We start from the raw sequence: 15,736 nt of genomic DNA, 5'->3' as shown, positions 1-15,736 counted from the left end.
ACATTGATACACTAGTGCATGGGAGTAATCAATCCATATATTTAGCTCCCTTACTCATGGGGAAAGACAGATCAGGACTACTAATTATTCACCCCTCTTATCCACTTTCTGAGAGTAAAATATGGTTAGTTGTGAAAGGGTTTTTTTTATTTGACTTGCAGAATCCCTTCCATTTTTTTTTTCTTGTGTCAATTTCACATTTGAGGAATTCATAAAGCTGCAAATTCTCAATTTAATGTTTAGTTTTCTGCATTATCAGGAGAAAATATGGATCTACTAGTTCAGCTATAAAAAGAGTTATATGAACAAATTCAAACATAGCTCTAATTTGGACTTTTGGGGGGTTTTCTGCAGAAAGGGGTTAATAGAAGAACAACTTTATGTAACTGTAATATTATCCCACCCACGTTTTTAGATTAATGTAATGATGGTTTTTCACCACCAAGTACTGGAAAGATGGGATATAGAAGTCAGTTAGCAACACACATCATAATGTTGCATAGAGACTAGTTTGGAGAGACCGATTCCTTTCCCCTATTATAAATGCAGTTTGATTTCAAGTATGTATTCATAGGGGTATTCTTAAAGGGTTTTGTTGAATCTATCTCTTTTATGGAGTGAGTATGTAAACATTTATTCCAGTGAGTTGGGGTGAATTCAGAGTTTACTGTTTGTAGGCCAGGATGATTTTGACCTTCTGAAAACTAGATTTGTTGACATGAGGTTTTAATCAGAGAGGTCAAGTACTAGACCCCATTAGGGTCCATGGTAGTATATATACATTCTATTGCATCATGGCTATGGGAACATTTCATAATTTATACATTAAAGAAACAGTAGTTTTCATCTTGAAAAAAAACTGATACAACAATGGTAGGCTAATGATTCAGCTTCACCTTTTGTCCTACTGAATCCCCATTCACATCTCTATATCTCTCTCCTATTCCATTATCTATATTTCTATCTCCTTTCCTATCTCCCTTTTTTCTTGGCTCTAATTTGTTCCAACAAACTTCAATTTTCTATTTTTTACATCTCTTTTCTTTTTTCTATCCCACTTTCATTATTTCCAATTGATAACAATCTCCTTAAGTGATAAGTAATAGCTCCTAGCCCCTTTTAACTTCATAGGTTTCAGGATTAGACAAGTATGTGGGGTGGAAGTTATATAGGATTTATTACAATAGAGAGGTATATGGATGGCTGGTTGGCAGGATGAATGGTAGGATAGATATAAAGAAAGATAGATAGATAGATAGATAGATAGATAGATAGATAGATAGATAGATAGATAGATAGATAGATAGATAGATAGATAGATAGATAGATAGATAGATGAGGATAGACAGAGAATAAAGGTGAAAATGAAACAGATAAAAAGCTGTAGATACATGAACATGGTGAGGCAAATAGTGATCAATATAGACAAGTATAATAGAGATGAATATAACGTGGTAAATACATCATGTAGATAAGGTTAGCTGTATATTAATAGGCAGTGCAATGCAGTTATTGGATTAACTGGTTTATAGTAAACAACACTTGCAACCATTCATCATCATAATGTCTTCAGCAGAATTATAACATAATGCACTGGCTGCCATCCCGCTCTCTCTTGGTTTCAGTTCAAATCATTCTTTTTTTTCTTCTTTTGTTTTCTCCCTCTCACCGACACTTTTACCACTGTGCCTCCTAAATTCTCCACACCCTATCCCTCCCTCCTCCCTCTTTCTCTTCCCCTCCCATTCTCTCTCCCTTCCTTCCCCATCTCTTTTTACCTCCCCCTCCATCTTGATCCCCTCCCCCTCTCTCATTCTACATCCATCCTTCCATATTTGTTTCATCTCAAGCAGTCACACCTAGGGACCCGTAACACAAAGCTTAGCAACCATCTTATAACCATGGAGCTATAGCTCTATGGTATAACATCTTTCTACGATTGATTCCATTGACTACACAATCGTAAAAATCAAGCTACGATTAATCTCTAACCTTTGTGTTACGGGGGCCCAGGTAATCACACTGCCCACTTCTCATCTTTCAACACCTGTAGCAATCTTGATTGATCTGCACACCCTTCATCTTCTCCAGATGAGATCCACTCCATGATGAATGAAAGTGATACAGCATGGGTGTTGGTCTCATAAATGCTTTGGTAGCTAGCCAACAGTCACACCCTCCTGTATTCCATTCGACCCCATCAATGTTCATACCTAGTCACCTATAACATTAGACCCTCTTAAAATTCCCACCTTGTAACCTACCAACATCAGTCCCCATTCACATTAACACTTCGCTCACCTACCCAGTTCACATCAACACTTTCTTCACCCACCCATAATTCACATTAACATTTTAGTCACTTACCCACCACCCTCTCTCCTCTCGCTCTCACTTTTCCTTTCCCCCTCTCTCTCTCCCTTGCCTCTATATATCCCCCCCCCCCCCCCGGTTAAACCAATTCACTCTATACTTTTAAAGAAGCATAATTTCCCAAAGAATTCTTATATGAAAAACCAAATAGGGATGCCTGAATTTTTTTTCCCCCAATGACCCCTGGTATAATTTTGGCAAAATTTATATTCCACATATCCCATGTCAGTCTATATTTCTATTATCAAAATGATTAAACTCCATTTAAAAATATCTCTCTATAGTCAAGTTATTTACCACTAAACTTAGAAACCACATGAATAGGGATATTTCATAAACAGTATGTTATAAAGAGAAGACAAAAAATAAAGACAACAACTCAGATGAGATAGGGTTACATGGTATAATGGCATTGTATTGATGATGATTCTCAACAGACTAACATAGATTATTGGAGAGCGATACCACAGCCAAAGCAAAAGATAAGCTAGTAAAAGGATACAATGATCAAACACCAAGGATATTTCAATAATGGAAATCATAAAATAGTGAAAAGGAAAAAAAAAATTTAATGTTCATTACTGAAAAAAATAAAAGAAAAAGAAAACCAAAATACATAGTATGTAGTATACAGAAGCAGATAATATGCAAATACATGTAATGGATGGTTATTTCAAAGCACATCTTATGATATTTAAATAGTGAAAATTAAATACCAAAGTCCCAAGTCTAATTGATTATTGGTAATATGGTTAACATTTTTGAAGGGATTATCAACATTCCTTTGCTTTTAATATCCAAAAATATATTTGTAGTGTAAAACCACAGGATTATTTATCTCTTCAATGTCCTGTTTAAATATCATTCTTTTCTTCTCTTTTCCAAGTGAAGCAAATTAAGTAGGTTTTCTTGAATGAATCAAACTGAGTATAATTTTTTTTTTTTTAAATCATACATTTTTTGCCACAAATGATTTCAATGCATGTACAACACATCATTTCAAACTCAAGATAACCAATTAACAGCATTACAGATTGTATTTGGTTTCATATAGTACTCCTCATTTTAGTACAAGTTTAAGTACTGGACATATACGCAGGGAACAATTTTACTCACGCCTTTCATTTTATCTAAAATCTAAAAGAATGTATAACTAAAAATATTCAGTCGGTAAATATGAGCCATCAAGACAAGACCTCTGTATACAAACATCAAATTATGAAATCAATATTCTTTGTACGCCTCATTGGATTGTTGTTACATAAAGAAATTAGGCTACATATAAGACTGACATACATCTTAAGGCTTTATAAGGCTTTTACAAATGAAACTTGACTTCATACAGATAAAGCACAAAGAACATTATATTATTTCAAGATCAGGTTGTTTTCAGAAGCTTTGGGCTAACTGATTTCTAAGAGGAAGGGATTCTATAACTATATGTACCTAAATGAAAATTAAATGGTTTCTGTACATATAAATATTTGTCAATAAACTAAGACCCAATATGATTTTATGAGAAGTAAACGCTGTTCTACTACACCTAGAATCTAATTATCATTGTTCACAATAAAGAAACCTACAGCTAGATGAGTTTCAATATTTGACTGCTTATAGAATAAATGAATAGAAAAATAACACCATTTCATCACAAAAAGCCAAATCATAGGCACATAAATGTACATCATTATCTTTTAAACTTGCAGGATCAAAGAGCAATATCTATTTACATGATTAAATATCAACAAAACTTTACATGGTTACATAATCTATAATGAATTCTGAGTTACTAATAGTATGAATAAATGGTTAATACAGTCATTTCAATGTATCACCTTTATAAAGTCATTCGTTTTTCACTTTTTGGTGATGGTGGGAAAATTATCAAAAAATATCTAACAGAATTGTTTACAATTAGCATCAATTATTTTCAAAGAAATTTCTTTTTACAGAGTGAATAGCAATGATAAAATAAAGATACAAAGAGAGTAGCAAGTTATAATTATAAACAAATAAGGTCAAGTCCTTGAATTGTGCTCCCACAACAATTACCATTTAGTCTTAAATCCATTCCGTACCTATCTAGATTACAATACTGTAGAACTAAGCATACGATCTAAGTTCATTGTAAAACAAATGAGTTGTTTTACCATAATGTATCACTCTTGACAAAGTTTTTCCTGTAAACAAAAATATCAAATTATTATCAATCTTTCCTTTTTTTTCTTTTCTGTCCTTGCTGTTTTTCAAGTATATATCATTCACAAAATGATTCATTCATTTGGGGCATCAGAAATAAATGAAAGTTTGGAAAAATATGGAAATACGAGGTATTAACTTCTGTTTATGTTATTTTAGGAAGAATATCCTCGGTCCCATTTTATAAAGCGTTGTTATAACAACATATCCACAAGGAATTTCTATTCAATAGTTGAACATCATGCATACAATCTCCCAAATATTGTTTGATTAGAACATAATCATTCCATTGATATCTTGGATAAACATTATAATGTATCATTTATACATGCTTGAATCTAATAGATGCAATGTCTACAACATCATCATTAAATGCAGCCAAATTGAATGTTGTTTATAAAGTGTCTTAAAGGTTGGATAAGTAAGACAGAGGAGACCTTAATACTGTATGAATAAAACAAAAATAGACAGTGTACTTCGCTAAACTTCACATTTCCAAAGATACCACCAGAGATTTATCATTTTTAAGATATAATTGAGGATACCAAATGTCTTGATTATTCAATGTACATAATTCATTTTCTGATACATTCACATCATACAAATTTGATTATTTGAAACTGTTCATTGTCTTCCCAAAGATAAATGAGTAAAACATTCATCCAGGTAGAGTATGAGCTCATATTGAAATGACAATATCATGATTTACATGCAGACATATTCATCAATATACTGATTATATCCCACAATTTTTTTTTCTATATTTTCACGAGTCAAAAACTTTTTTTTCCAGTTATCATGATTACATTTTATATCAATTATCAAATTCACTATGAAGATCAATAAGTACAAGAGAAGAGAAATAATTATATCTTTCCTAATTATTCTTAAAATTATATACTTTTTTCCATGAACAATGTATTGTTCTTAACTTGCTATGGCTCAAACCACTTGATTTTTTTTAAATAGAACATATAGATTTTAATTAATAAACAATTAGAACCATGAAAAAATATAAGCTGACTTTTATAAAGAAGTGAGGAATATATGAAAAATAAAACATAAAGATTGATGGGCCTGATTTTCATCAATATGAATCTAAATACAAATGTGTTAGGATAATGAGTATACATGCTCTCTCAAATACCCTTCGCTTCTTGCAAACCACAAAAACCTTGGAGAATAACTGGAAATTGATACCGTATTTTTCTCCTACCATCAAATTTAAGCTACACGTAGGATGACCGTTTGGGGAGAAGAATTAAAAAAAAACTCACTCTGGGTGAAATGGCTGGATACGTTGTACATAAAGCTCGTATTCATGCTGTATGTAAATCTAAAATCACGGACTGTCATAAATGCATGATATAATCAATTTCAGTATTAATTACAGACTGCTTTTAACCAGTAAATTTGGCACCATCATTTTGTACATAATTATTATATTTGTGATAAAAAATAGACAAGACATTGGTTCATTCTGACTGAAAAATCATTCACAGTACAAGTTTTACCTGAATTTCTTTGCGAAGAGACAGAGATAGTTGAATTTACTGGTCCAGTCAATTGATCAAGAATACATGTAAAGTTAAATCACTCAATGTCTTTGGCTCATGGCAGATATTAATCTTTGAAATTCGGAGTATTGCATATATTTGAGGAAATTTCAAGCTGACAATACATGTAAATTGATATTCTTATCTTGTCTTGCAAAATGTAAACTATCAAAGGGGTTAATAATAGGCAACACTTCAGTTCAATGGTAATTGAAATGAAATCATCATCCTTGATTATAATAGATGGATGTTAAAGACAGATGTGTGAGGTGGAAAATACACAATGAAACAAAAGTTGCTGCAAGCTAGAAATGTACATTATTTGATTTCCCCAGCAATAACATTCCAATGGAGATCGATTACAATGATAAAAATGTAACAAAATGAATACACAACAAAATCTATCTCTTTATAATCTTTCATGAAATTGGTTTATATGACCAAGAAGTAAAATTAAAAAAATGTTTAAGTGTAGATTTTAATCTCATTAACAAATGATCTAATTGTTATTTCTCCCATTTTCATTCAATTGGGCAATTCAAATTTCCAGCAAATATTCCTTCTCGATTTTTGCTCTTTCAAGTCTCTCTCTTTTAAACATAAGAACTTTCTATTTCTATTATCTTTATTTGTATCTTATGACCTATCTAAAACATTCATTTCATAAAGTACAAATATACAGTATATATTTGATAAGATATCAAGCTGTAGTTTTGTAAACATCAGTTGAGCACTAAAATGTGTTGTTGCTTGATACTCACAATTCCATGCACTGAAAACCTATACCATCATTTCAATACATGATTTTAGCCGTGATACATGTATATCTTTTCACAATACAAGCACATTGTTTTCATTAAACAGAACCAATTATCATTCAATCAAATTATCAGTTTATTTTCATTGACGTTAGACATCATGTGCAGCAAAAGCCAGCTTGACCATTTCATGCAATGGACAATGGCTCTTTCAAAATTAATTTCCCCTTTAAGATTTAAAAAAAATCTAAAAGTTTGGGGCTTAATTTTACAAGTTGAGGAACATTGATATCAATGAAATACATATAATTTGAACTGAAGAATAACATTTTGAATACCTGAAAAGTTGTATACATAATCATAATGATGGGTATTGTTATCAAAAAGCTTATGGAGCCAATCTGCACAATGACATTAGATTGTTTTGGAGTGTCACATATTTTCCATCATCACATACTAGCTGTGCTCCAAGCTACGCTGTATATGAAATAGTTCCTTGCAATGGCAAATAGTTAAACATCATATGAAATACAATTCATGCCAAGTTGGTGGATCTTTCCTCTTCCCTAGCTGCTTCTCTGGACTGGTTTAATGTCTTCCAGCCCCCGGCCGATGCTCTGATCTCATGACCACGGTACGGTAGGTGTTGTAGACTTCTCTGTCGTCGTACTTGACGATATGGTAGATGGGTGTTTCCTTCCAGTTATCAAGGTATCTCTGAACGGCCTCAAAACCCTCCATTACTTCATCAAACTGGATGCAAAGAAAAAAGTAACAGGACATGAGTACAGTCAGATCTTATTGGAGTAGAATCTGCATGAAGAGAAATACAATGTATGTCCCTGTACATCTTGAGGATGGTGTTCCATAGCATACAGCTTTCATTTTTATAAATGAAACTTTAGGGACTATGGCCCGTATTCTGAAGTCTGGTTAACTTTAATAGACCATGGTCTACACGCAAATCTGTGCTAAAATTATGTGAATCTAAATATATATATAAAAAAAAAACATGTATGCTTCTTTTATTTATTGTAGTCAAGCTTTGATGGTGAAGAAAACTCTTTAAGTTATCAAAAAGTGAGCACCAAATGTGCTGTCGAATTGAATCTTTACTGCTTGAGATTTCTAACACAAATGGCTATGATCCATAGTTCAACAACAACTTTAGACAATCATTTAGATTTAACCACAGTTCAGGTTACAGACCGTAGAGTAAGAATTACACTCTTCACCAACAATAATAGATATCAAGTATCTACAGACAACAAGGAGGACTGGTTATACTAAAGGTACCAACAAGACACTCTATCTGCTGATCATATTTGGATTATATACTAGTTGTGCTCAATAGTTAGTGAACCCCATCACAAAATGCACTCCTTCATGTTGAGTGTTGAATATAGAAAACAACACTACAATGTTCGGCAAGCCAAGAGAAACAAACCCTAACAAATGTAATATTTTATCAACTTACTTCACAACTATATATCCAAAACATGACAGAACTTGAACATTTTGAATATGTTCATTTTTTGTTGGGGTTCACTAACTTTTGAGCACCACTGTATGTAACTTCCATTCTGATTACCTTGAAATACTTATTGCATGCGACTTCAACACGGTGAAGTTTTGGTAGGAGATCACAGTCTGCTAGCGTGAAGTTATCACCTTCAAGGCAACGTCCTGGAGACAGTTCATCATCTTCAGATGTATCCTTCAAGAAATCATCAAGTTTCTGAAGCTCTGTTCTTAGTCTGTGAATCAGAGTATCCCTCTTAGATGCATCTTGGTTCTTCATCAATCTGTCAGGGATAGATTTCATTCATTCAGAAATGTTAATCTACAAAAATATAACTTATCAAGAGTGTATGGAGGATTGTGGCCTAGCGGATTAAGTCTCCAGACTTTGAAACAGAGTGTCAAGGGTTCATATACTAGCTATGGCATGATTTCCTTCAGAAATTGATCCACATCATGCTGAAATAAACCCTGGTGTGGTTAAGTGGGAGCTGAAAGGAATTTATTCTTTAAGATGTTACAGCTGCTATGGGGACCATAACACAAAGCTACATGTTATTGCAGAATATCTTTATAAAAACAAAATACTACACTATACAATTAATCATGAAAATCTAGTGCACCATTAAGTTTTGTGTTATGTGTTCATGTGTTAGAACTTAAAAGTTCAATTCAGACTTTCTTCCTTAGTCCCTGAATATTCGGTGGGTGTTTCATAACTAGCTGCTGGAAGAGTGACTTTGCAAATGACTGGTGATCCTTTCTTTTTGATATACATCACATTTTCATTGATGTACATGTAGATCAAGTGCCTAAGAAAGGATCACCAGTACATTGTAGTTCGTAAAGTCACTCGTAAATAACTTATAGCTTTATGAAACACCTACCTGAATTGATAAATATAAACAAAATCATATTATTATTATTTCTTATCATTATAGTTATTATTATTAACTCAACACTTTATGTTAGATTCATCCCAGAACCAGCTACATGTACAATTTACATTGGATTCTATAATAATACCAGTCTACACCAATCTTGAAATAAAATATGTCATGACTTGAGAAATTAATCCCCCTAAAAATTTCATTGGAGATATGTACTGTATGTACTGTACTTACGCTGAGAATTTACTAAAGACATTTGAGCCAACTTTCTTGGCGCCTGGGTTTGAATTTTCAAGTTTTGGTCGGAACACAGACTCGAGGTAATGCTCTGCCTTGATGATGTCATCGATAACCTTGCCAAGAGGGTTGTCAGTCTGAACGTTAGGATCCAATAACACAGGAGGCGGTGTGTTTCCTATGAACACAAGATATGACTTCAAGTTATGGTGTGTTCACATAAATATTTCTTGGAATAAATATAATACCTGAAAATACTTTGCACGGGTAATTGCAAGTAGGGAGTAGCAGAGTCTTGAGGTGTACCTACAGGAGTGCAGGGCTTACAGTGAAGAGGTTCAACAACATTAGCCCAAACTATCTGTCTATATATTATCATGTAGGTCTATTATATGTTGACTTTATAATAATAGATAACAATAAATATCACAGATGAATTGCATACATTATGGCAGTCAGATGGCCAACATTTGGCAAGCTTTATTGGATTCTAAAACACATTTAATAGAAAGAATGACATAGGCCTACTACATTAAAAGGGACAAAACAATTTTTACTTTTTATCTAAAACTAGAAGTAATTTCAGTTCACGTCCCTGTTTTGAAGAATGGTACGTACATGCTCACAGGAAAGTGGAATAAATAAACCAGGGCCATGGGCAAAAAGCCTCTGAAATTCTTAAAGGGATGGTCCGGGTTGAAAATATTTATATCTTAATACATAGAGTAGAATTCACTGAGCAAAATGCCGAAAATTTCATCAAAATCGGATAACAAATAATTAAGTTATTGAAGTTTAAAGTTTAGCAATATTTTGTGAAAACAGTCGTCATGAATATTCATTAGGTGGGCTGATGATGTCACATCTCCACTTTCCGTTTTCTTATGTTATTACATAAAATCATAATTTTTTCATTATTTCATACTTGTGTGAATAATATGTCTCTCTTATAATGAAATAAGTTGCAGCAATAAATATCTAATGCACTATAAAATCAGTTGTCAATCCAATTTTTCTAGTTCTTGGAGGAAAGAATTTGAATAAACCTAATTTCATTAAATAAAATACAATAGAACAAGTGGGGATGTGACATCATCAGCCCACCTAATGAATATTCATGATTACTGTTTTCACAAAATATTGCTAGACTTTAAAATTCAATAACTTTGTTATTTGTTATCCGATTTTGATGAAATTTTCGGCATTTTGCTCAGTGAATTCTACTCATTTATTAAGCTATAAATACTTTCAGCCCAGACCATCCCTTTAAAATAGCCACCTGGGGGGAAAAAAGCCATCATCTAATGATTTTTCCACCCTGTATTCAAGCATTATCTCTGAACACAATATGTATCTATTAGCAGCCCCCTCCCCCATACAGGTGGGTATCACACTAGTACACAGTATAATATTGGTTTGGTACATGTATGGGAAGCAAGAATGTTCAAATCTTATCAGGAGATCAATGTGTATTTGGTCATGGCGGGTCTGTCAGCTCATATGACCTTTGTTTCTCAGATATTTACTACTACCAGATTACAGATGTACAAAATAACCTTTTCAATCTACACACAAAACCAATGATTGCTCAAAGTTCTGTATTAATAAGAGCCAAACAAATTTGAAGAAGTCACTAATTTGAAGTTGATTCATTCAAATTGGTTAAAAGAGACTTTTTAATACTGAAGTTGAAGTTATAAATCATTAGGATTAGACTAAAACAAAATGTTAAATTTTTGAAGACCATCCCCCTTTTTTCTAAAAAAACCCAAAAGATTATGCATATAAACTGCTGATGTAATATATTATTTCTATGATGTCCATGATTTGGTCAAGAAAGAAAAGTAGATTTATTTACAATTATATGTGCTTTTGGAACCTATTGTGGAATGCCTCTGGCAGTCTCGCCTGCATTATGCAATTTTTAGTTGCAGTGCTGACTTTGAAAACAGATATTGAATAATTATTCACAAAAGAAAACGCTCATGATAATAAAGGACAAGTCCACCCCAACAAAAAGTTGATTTGAATAAAAAGAGAAAAATCCAACAAGCATAACCTGAAAATTTCATCAAAATCGGATGTAAAATAAGAAAGTTATGACATTTAAAATTTTGCCTAATTTCACTAAACAGTTATATGCACATCCTGGCTGGTATGCAAATGAGGAGACTATGACGGCATCCACTCACTATTTCTTTTGTATTTTATTATATGAAATATTCTAATTTTCTCCTCATCGTCAATTTTTTTTGTTTTTTTTATACCGAGGTTTTTTACCCGACTGCAAAGAAAGCATGGATGCCTGTGAGCAAGCAACCAGGGGACCAACGACTTAAAGTCCTTTCCGAGGGACCTGGTAATGAGGATAAATGCCTTACCAAGGGGCACTAGCGCACCACTTGGGAATCGAACCTGGGTCACCGGAATCCGAAACCCCCGCTCTACCGACTGAGTGATACAACGATTAATTCCTCCCTGAACATGTGAAATTAGCATTGTTTAATACTATATGGTTCAGTCAAGTTGGTCCTTATTGTCAAATTTATAAAAATGAAATATTGTATAATTCAAACAATAAAAAACAAAAGAAATAGTGAATGATGGACATCATCCACTGACTCACCTAGTTGTGCATATCATTGTTTTGTGAAAATTTAATTAAAATTTAATTAAATTAATTTAAAATGTCATAACTTTCTTTTTATACATCCGATTTTGATGAAATTTTCAGCACTATACTAGTTTGATTTTCTCTATTTATTCAAGCCAGCATTTTCCTGGGGTGGACTTGACCTTTAAATACTACAGTATGTCCATTGACCGAAACTGACATTTGACCATGATCATGTGACCTAATAGATGAGTGCAAAACGATCATTCATACTTGATTGCCCTTACATGTATGTCTATGTTTCATGAACTTTATGTGTAGATCCATAACCTTTCCAAGTTATGATGCCATTTCAACAAATACCCCCAACATTATCAAAGTTAATTGACCCTAAATTACCTTTGACCTTGTTCATGTGACCTGAAACTCGCACATGATGTTCAGGGATACATAATTGCTCTTACTGTATGTCTAAGTTTCATGAACAAGATCCATAAAATGTTAAAGTTATGATGACAATTCCACAAATTTCCCCAACATGGCCAAAGTTCATTGACCATAAAGCGACCTTTGACTTTGGTAATGTGACCTGAAACTCAGGCAGGATCTTCAGTGATACACTATTACCCTTATGTCTAAGTTTCATGAACTAGGTCCATATACTTTCTAAGTTATGACGACATTTCAGAAACTTAACCTTGGTTAAGATTTCGATATTGATTCCCCCAACATGGTCTACGTTCATTGACTCTAAATGACCTTTGTCCTTGGTTATGTGACCTGAAAGTCAGGCAGAATGTTCTGTAATACTAGATTACCCTTATGTCCAAGTTTCATGAACTAGGTCCACATACTTTCTAAGTTATGATGACTTTTCAAAAACTTAAACTTGGTTTATAAGATTTCAATGTTGACGATGCCGCAGTCGCCGCCGCCGTCGGAAAAGTGGCGCCTATAGTCTGCTATGCAGGCGAGACAAAAAGCAGGTGTTTTGAATAAATGGCCTTTTTAAAGTTCACTGACTCAATACTCACCTAATATTTTCTTGTATTCTGCCGGTAAGATGTCCTTATTTACTGTGCAGACTTGATATTTGATTTTCTTCAGGACAATGATCATAAACAACCGCTGACATAACGGACAATCTGCTATCTTAGAATCAACTCCAGCCTGTCACAATGAAAAAGAAAATAATAAATCAAAGATAAAACTTAATCTCGCGTAGGATTGAACAATTAAAATGGAATATGAAGAGTGAATGAAGAAAAATACTTGGATACTTTGCATCGTTGTACAGGTACAAGTAGGCCTACAAGTATAAAGTACATGTACTTGTTGTACAAGTTTGAAATTCTGTGCTTAACTTCAAAATGAAAAGAAAAAACATTTCAACAAAAGCCCCCTAAAAACATAATGTTCATAACGTATTGGAATGGGAAATCAACATGAATTGCAATTTGTAAAGATTTTTCTTTTAGTCATGCAACTAGAAATACAAGGGAAATTGTTTCCATTTCTGAATGGTGTTATACAATGTACATGTAGTTGAACAAAATCTATTCTAGCTTTATCATTCAACTGCTTTCAAGGAAATCCTTGATTTTTAATCGCTATCCGGTGGGGGGAGGCACTTCCATCTACAAGCAGATACCAGGCACGATCATGGGGTTTCAAAATGCACCCTTTAGAGCATTTTCCATATTCGGAAAATACACCCCTTAACAAGTATTGGTGATTGAAACTCTACCCGAAAAGTATTGGAAACAAAAAATGGTACCCTTGACTAGTATTCCCCGATTTGACCCCCTAAACAAGTATACAGCAATATTTTAATTGTTACATGTATGCCACCTTTTAAACTTACATGTACATTGGGTTTAGCACCACCCCATCTCCCACACCTCGCTCAAATCGGACTCTAAACACATACATGTAGTGTTGCGGCAAAAAGTACAACCTTTATAAAGCATTTTAGTTTTTTTTTATATACTGTACCCTCGCGAATCTGACAGTAAACACATAGCTTTCCAAGCGAAATATACATGTATATCCTTTTTTTTCAGTATTTTAGTGTTTTTTACACCCTTATTTTTTTTACATTACATCCATGTACGTAATGTGCCCAATCTTGAAAAAGAATCCTTTTTACACATTTCTTTGGTCGCGCTTAGAATCCACTTGTCAATGAAAGTGCCCCCCCCCCCCCCGATGGCTATCAGCTTTGTTACCATGGTAGTTTGGATGACAAACTAACCATTATACTGTAGGCCTATGTTTTCACTCGGTACATTGTATGTATCTTTTTAGACCTCACAGAATAGTGTACTTTTTCACATGAGTTTAATGGTTTGGGTACAAGTAATACAGTGCATGATGTAGTTCCAAATTATGAGACATGAAAAAGGTCTTAGCTTGAGACCTACATGTATTATGAACCTATGTAACTGAATGTGCATATTCACATGTATTCCAAATTAGTAACGAAGAAAAGCCAACAGTTGAGGATTAAATTGAGTGAAATGGGATGATTCTCAAGGCAGGTACAAAGTCCTCCTCTTTCTATTCAGAGATCTAATTTTACACCTTCCAGAAAGATCTGCCCACTTATCTCAACTCACTGCCATACAATGCAACATAATTTAAAATATATGAATGCAACTTTTTTGTGAGAGGGAGTGTTTTGTAGTATTCAGCCCACCTGTGGTTTGGTATGAATCAGAAGGGAGTATTTCATTTCATCAATGAGGAATGCTGAAGGTTTGTTTCCATTTCAATAGATTTATCCATAAATGGGTAAACTGCGTAGAGAGAGAAGTCACTGTACTGCCCACACAATATGCACCATTTATGAACTTTCAAGGATATGTTATGTACTGTACATGTACTGTAGTTCAGATTCAAGGATGTAGAAATGGAATCATGGGATAGGGATCCACGCTCAGTCTGAATGTGATTCCCTCCCCATATTTTGTTGAAGGTCCAGAGCCTAGTGTGAACACAATGTAGACCTACAATGTAAAGTCAATACACATAAAAGTTTTAAAGGGGAAGTTCACTCTGAAGAAAAGTTTGCTGTGAAAAAAGAAGAATAAATAATAAAAATTATTGGTGAAGGTTTGAGGAAAGGCCATCAAAGATTAAGGAAGTTATAAGAATTTGATTGGATTTGTGACATCAAAAACGAGCAGCTGCCCCATATGTTATGTAATATTTTTAAAAAATGCAAAAATTTCAATTGCTTTATGATTCGTGATGACAAATTTTTGTTTTCTTTTTAGGAACGGGTGTCTATTATATAATGTACATGTACAGTAAAAACCATTTTCAATTTTCAGAGAAAATGACATTTCATAACTTTATTACCATTCGGTATGTAGGAAAGCTTCTCGAATATGACGTCACATATCAAACAATTAAAATTCTAATAACTTTTTGATTTTTTGATGGATTTTCTCAAACCTTTGGCAATATTTTTTAATACTTTCTTCTGCAGTTTTTACAATAAACTTTTGTCAGGGTGAATTTTCCCTTTAATGGAGAGGATGGAGGTGGTGGGGGATTACTGTATAGGCCTACATTGTACATACA

General features: G+C 33.5%; 1 protein-coding gene across 1 annotated transcript; it reads right to left on the bottom strand.

Moving 5' to 3' along the window:
- Positions 1-2,762: 2,762 nt before the first annotated feature.
- On the bottom strand, positions 2,763-13,319 carry LOC129259199 (chloride intracellular channel protein 4-like). Its single transcript, XM_054897501.2, has 4 exons — positions 13,183-13,319; positions 9,532-9,712; positions 8,478-8,691; positions 2,763-7,639 (listed from the first exon to the last, which is right to left on the bottom strand). Exons 1-4 carry the CDS (start codon positions 13,265-13,267, stop codon positions 7,475-7,477), a joined length of 645 nt encoding a protein of 214 aa, XP_054753476.2. The 5' UTR covers positions 13,268-13,319; the 3' UTR covers positions 2,763-7,474.
- Positions 13,320-15,736: the final 2,417 nt, after the last annotated feature.

The sequence above is a fragment of the Lytechinus pictus genome, chromosome 4, assembly GCF_037042905.1.
Source record: "Lytechinus pictus isolate F3 Inbred chromosome 4, Lp3.0, whole genome shotgun sequence".
In the NCBI taxonomy this organism is placed as follows: domain Eukaryota; kingdom Metazoa; phylum Echinodermata; class Echinoidea; order Temnopleuroida; family Toxopneustidae; genus Lytechinus; species Lytechinus pictus.
Note: the sequence above shows the minus strand (reverse complement) of the source record. Positions and strands in the feature narration are given on the sequence as shown.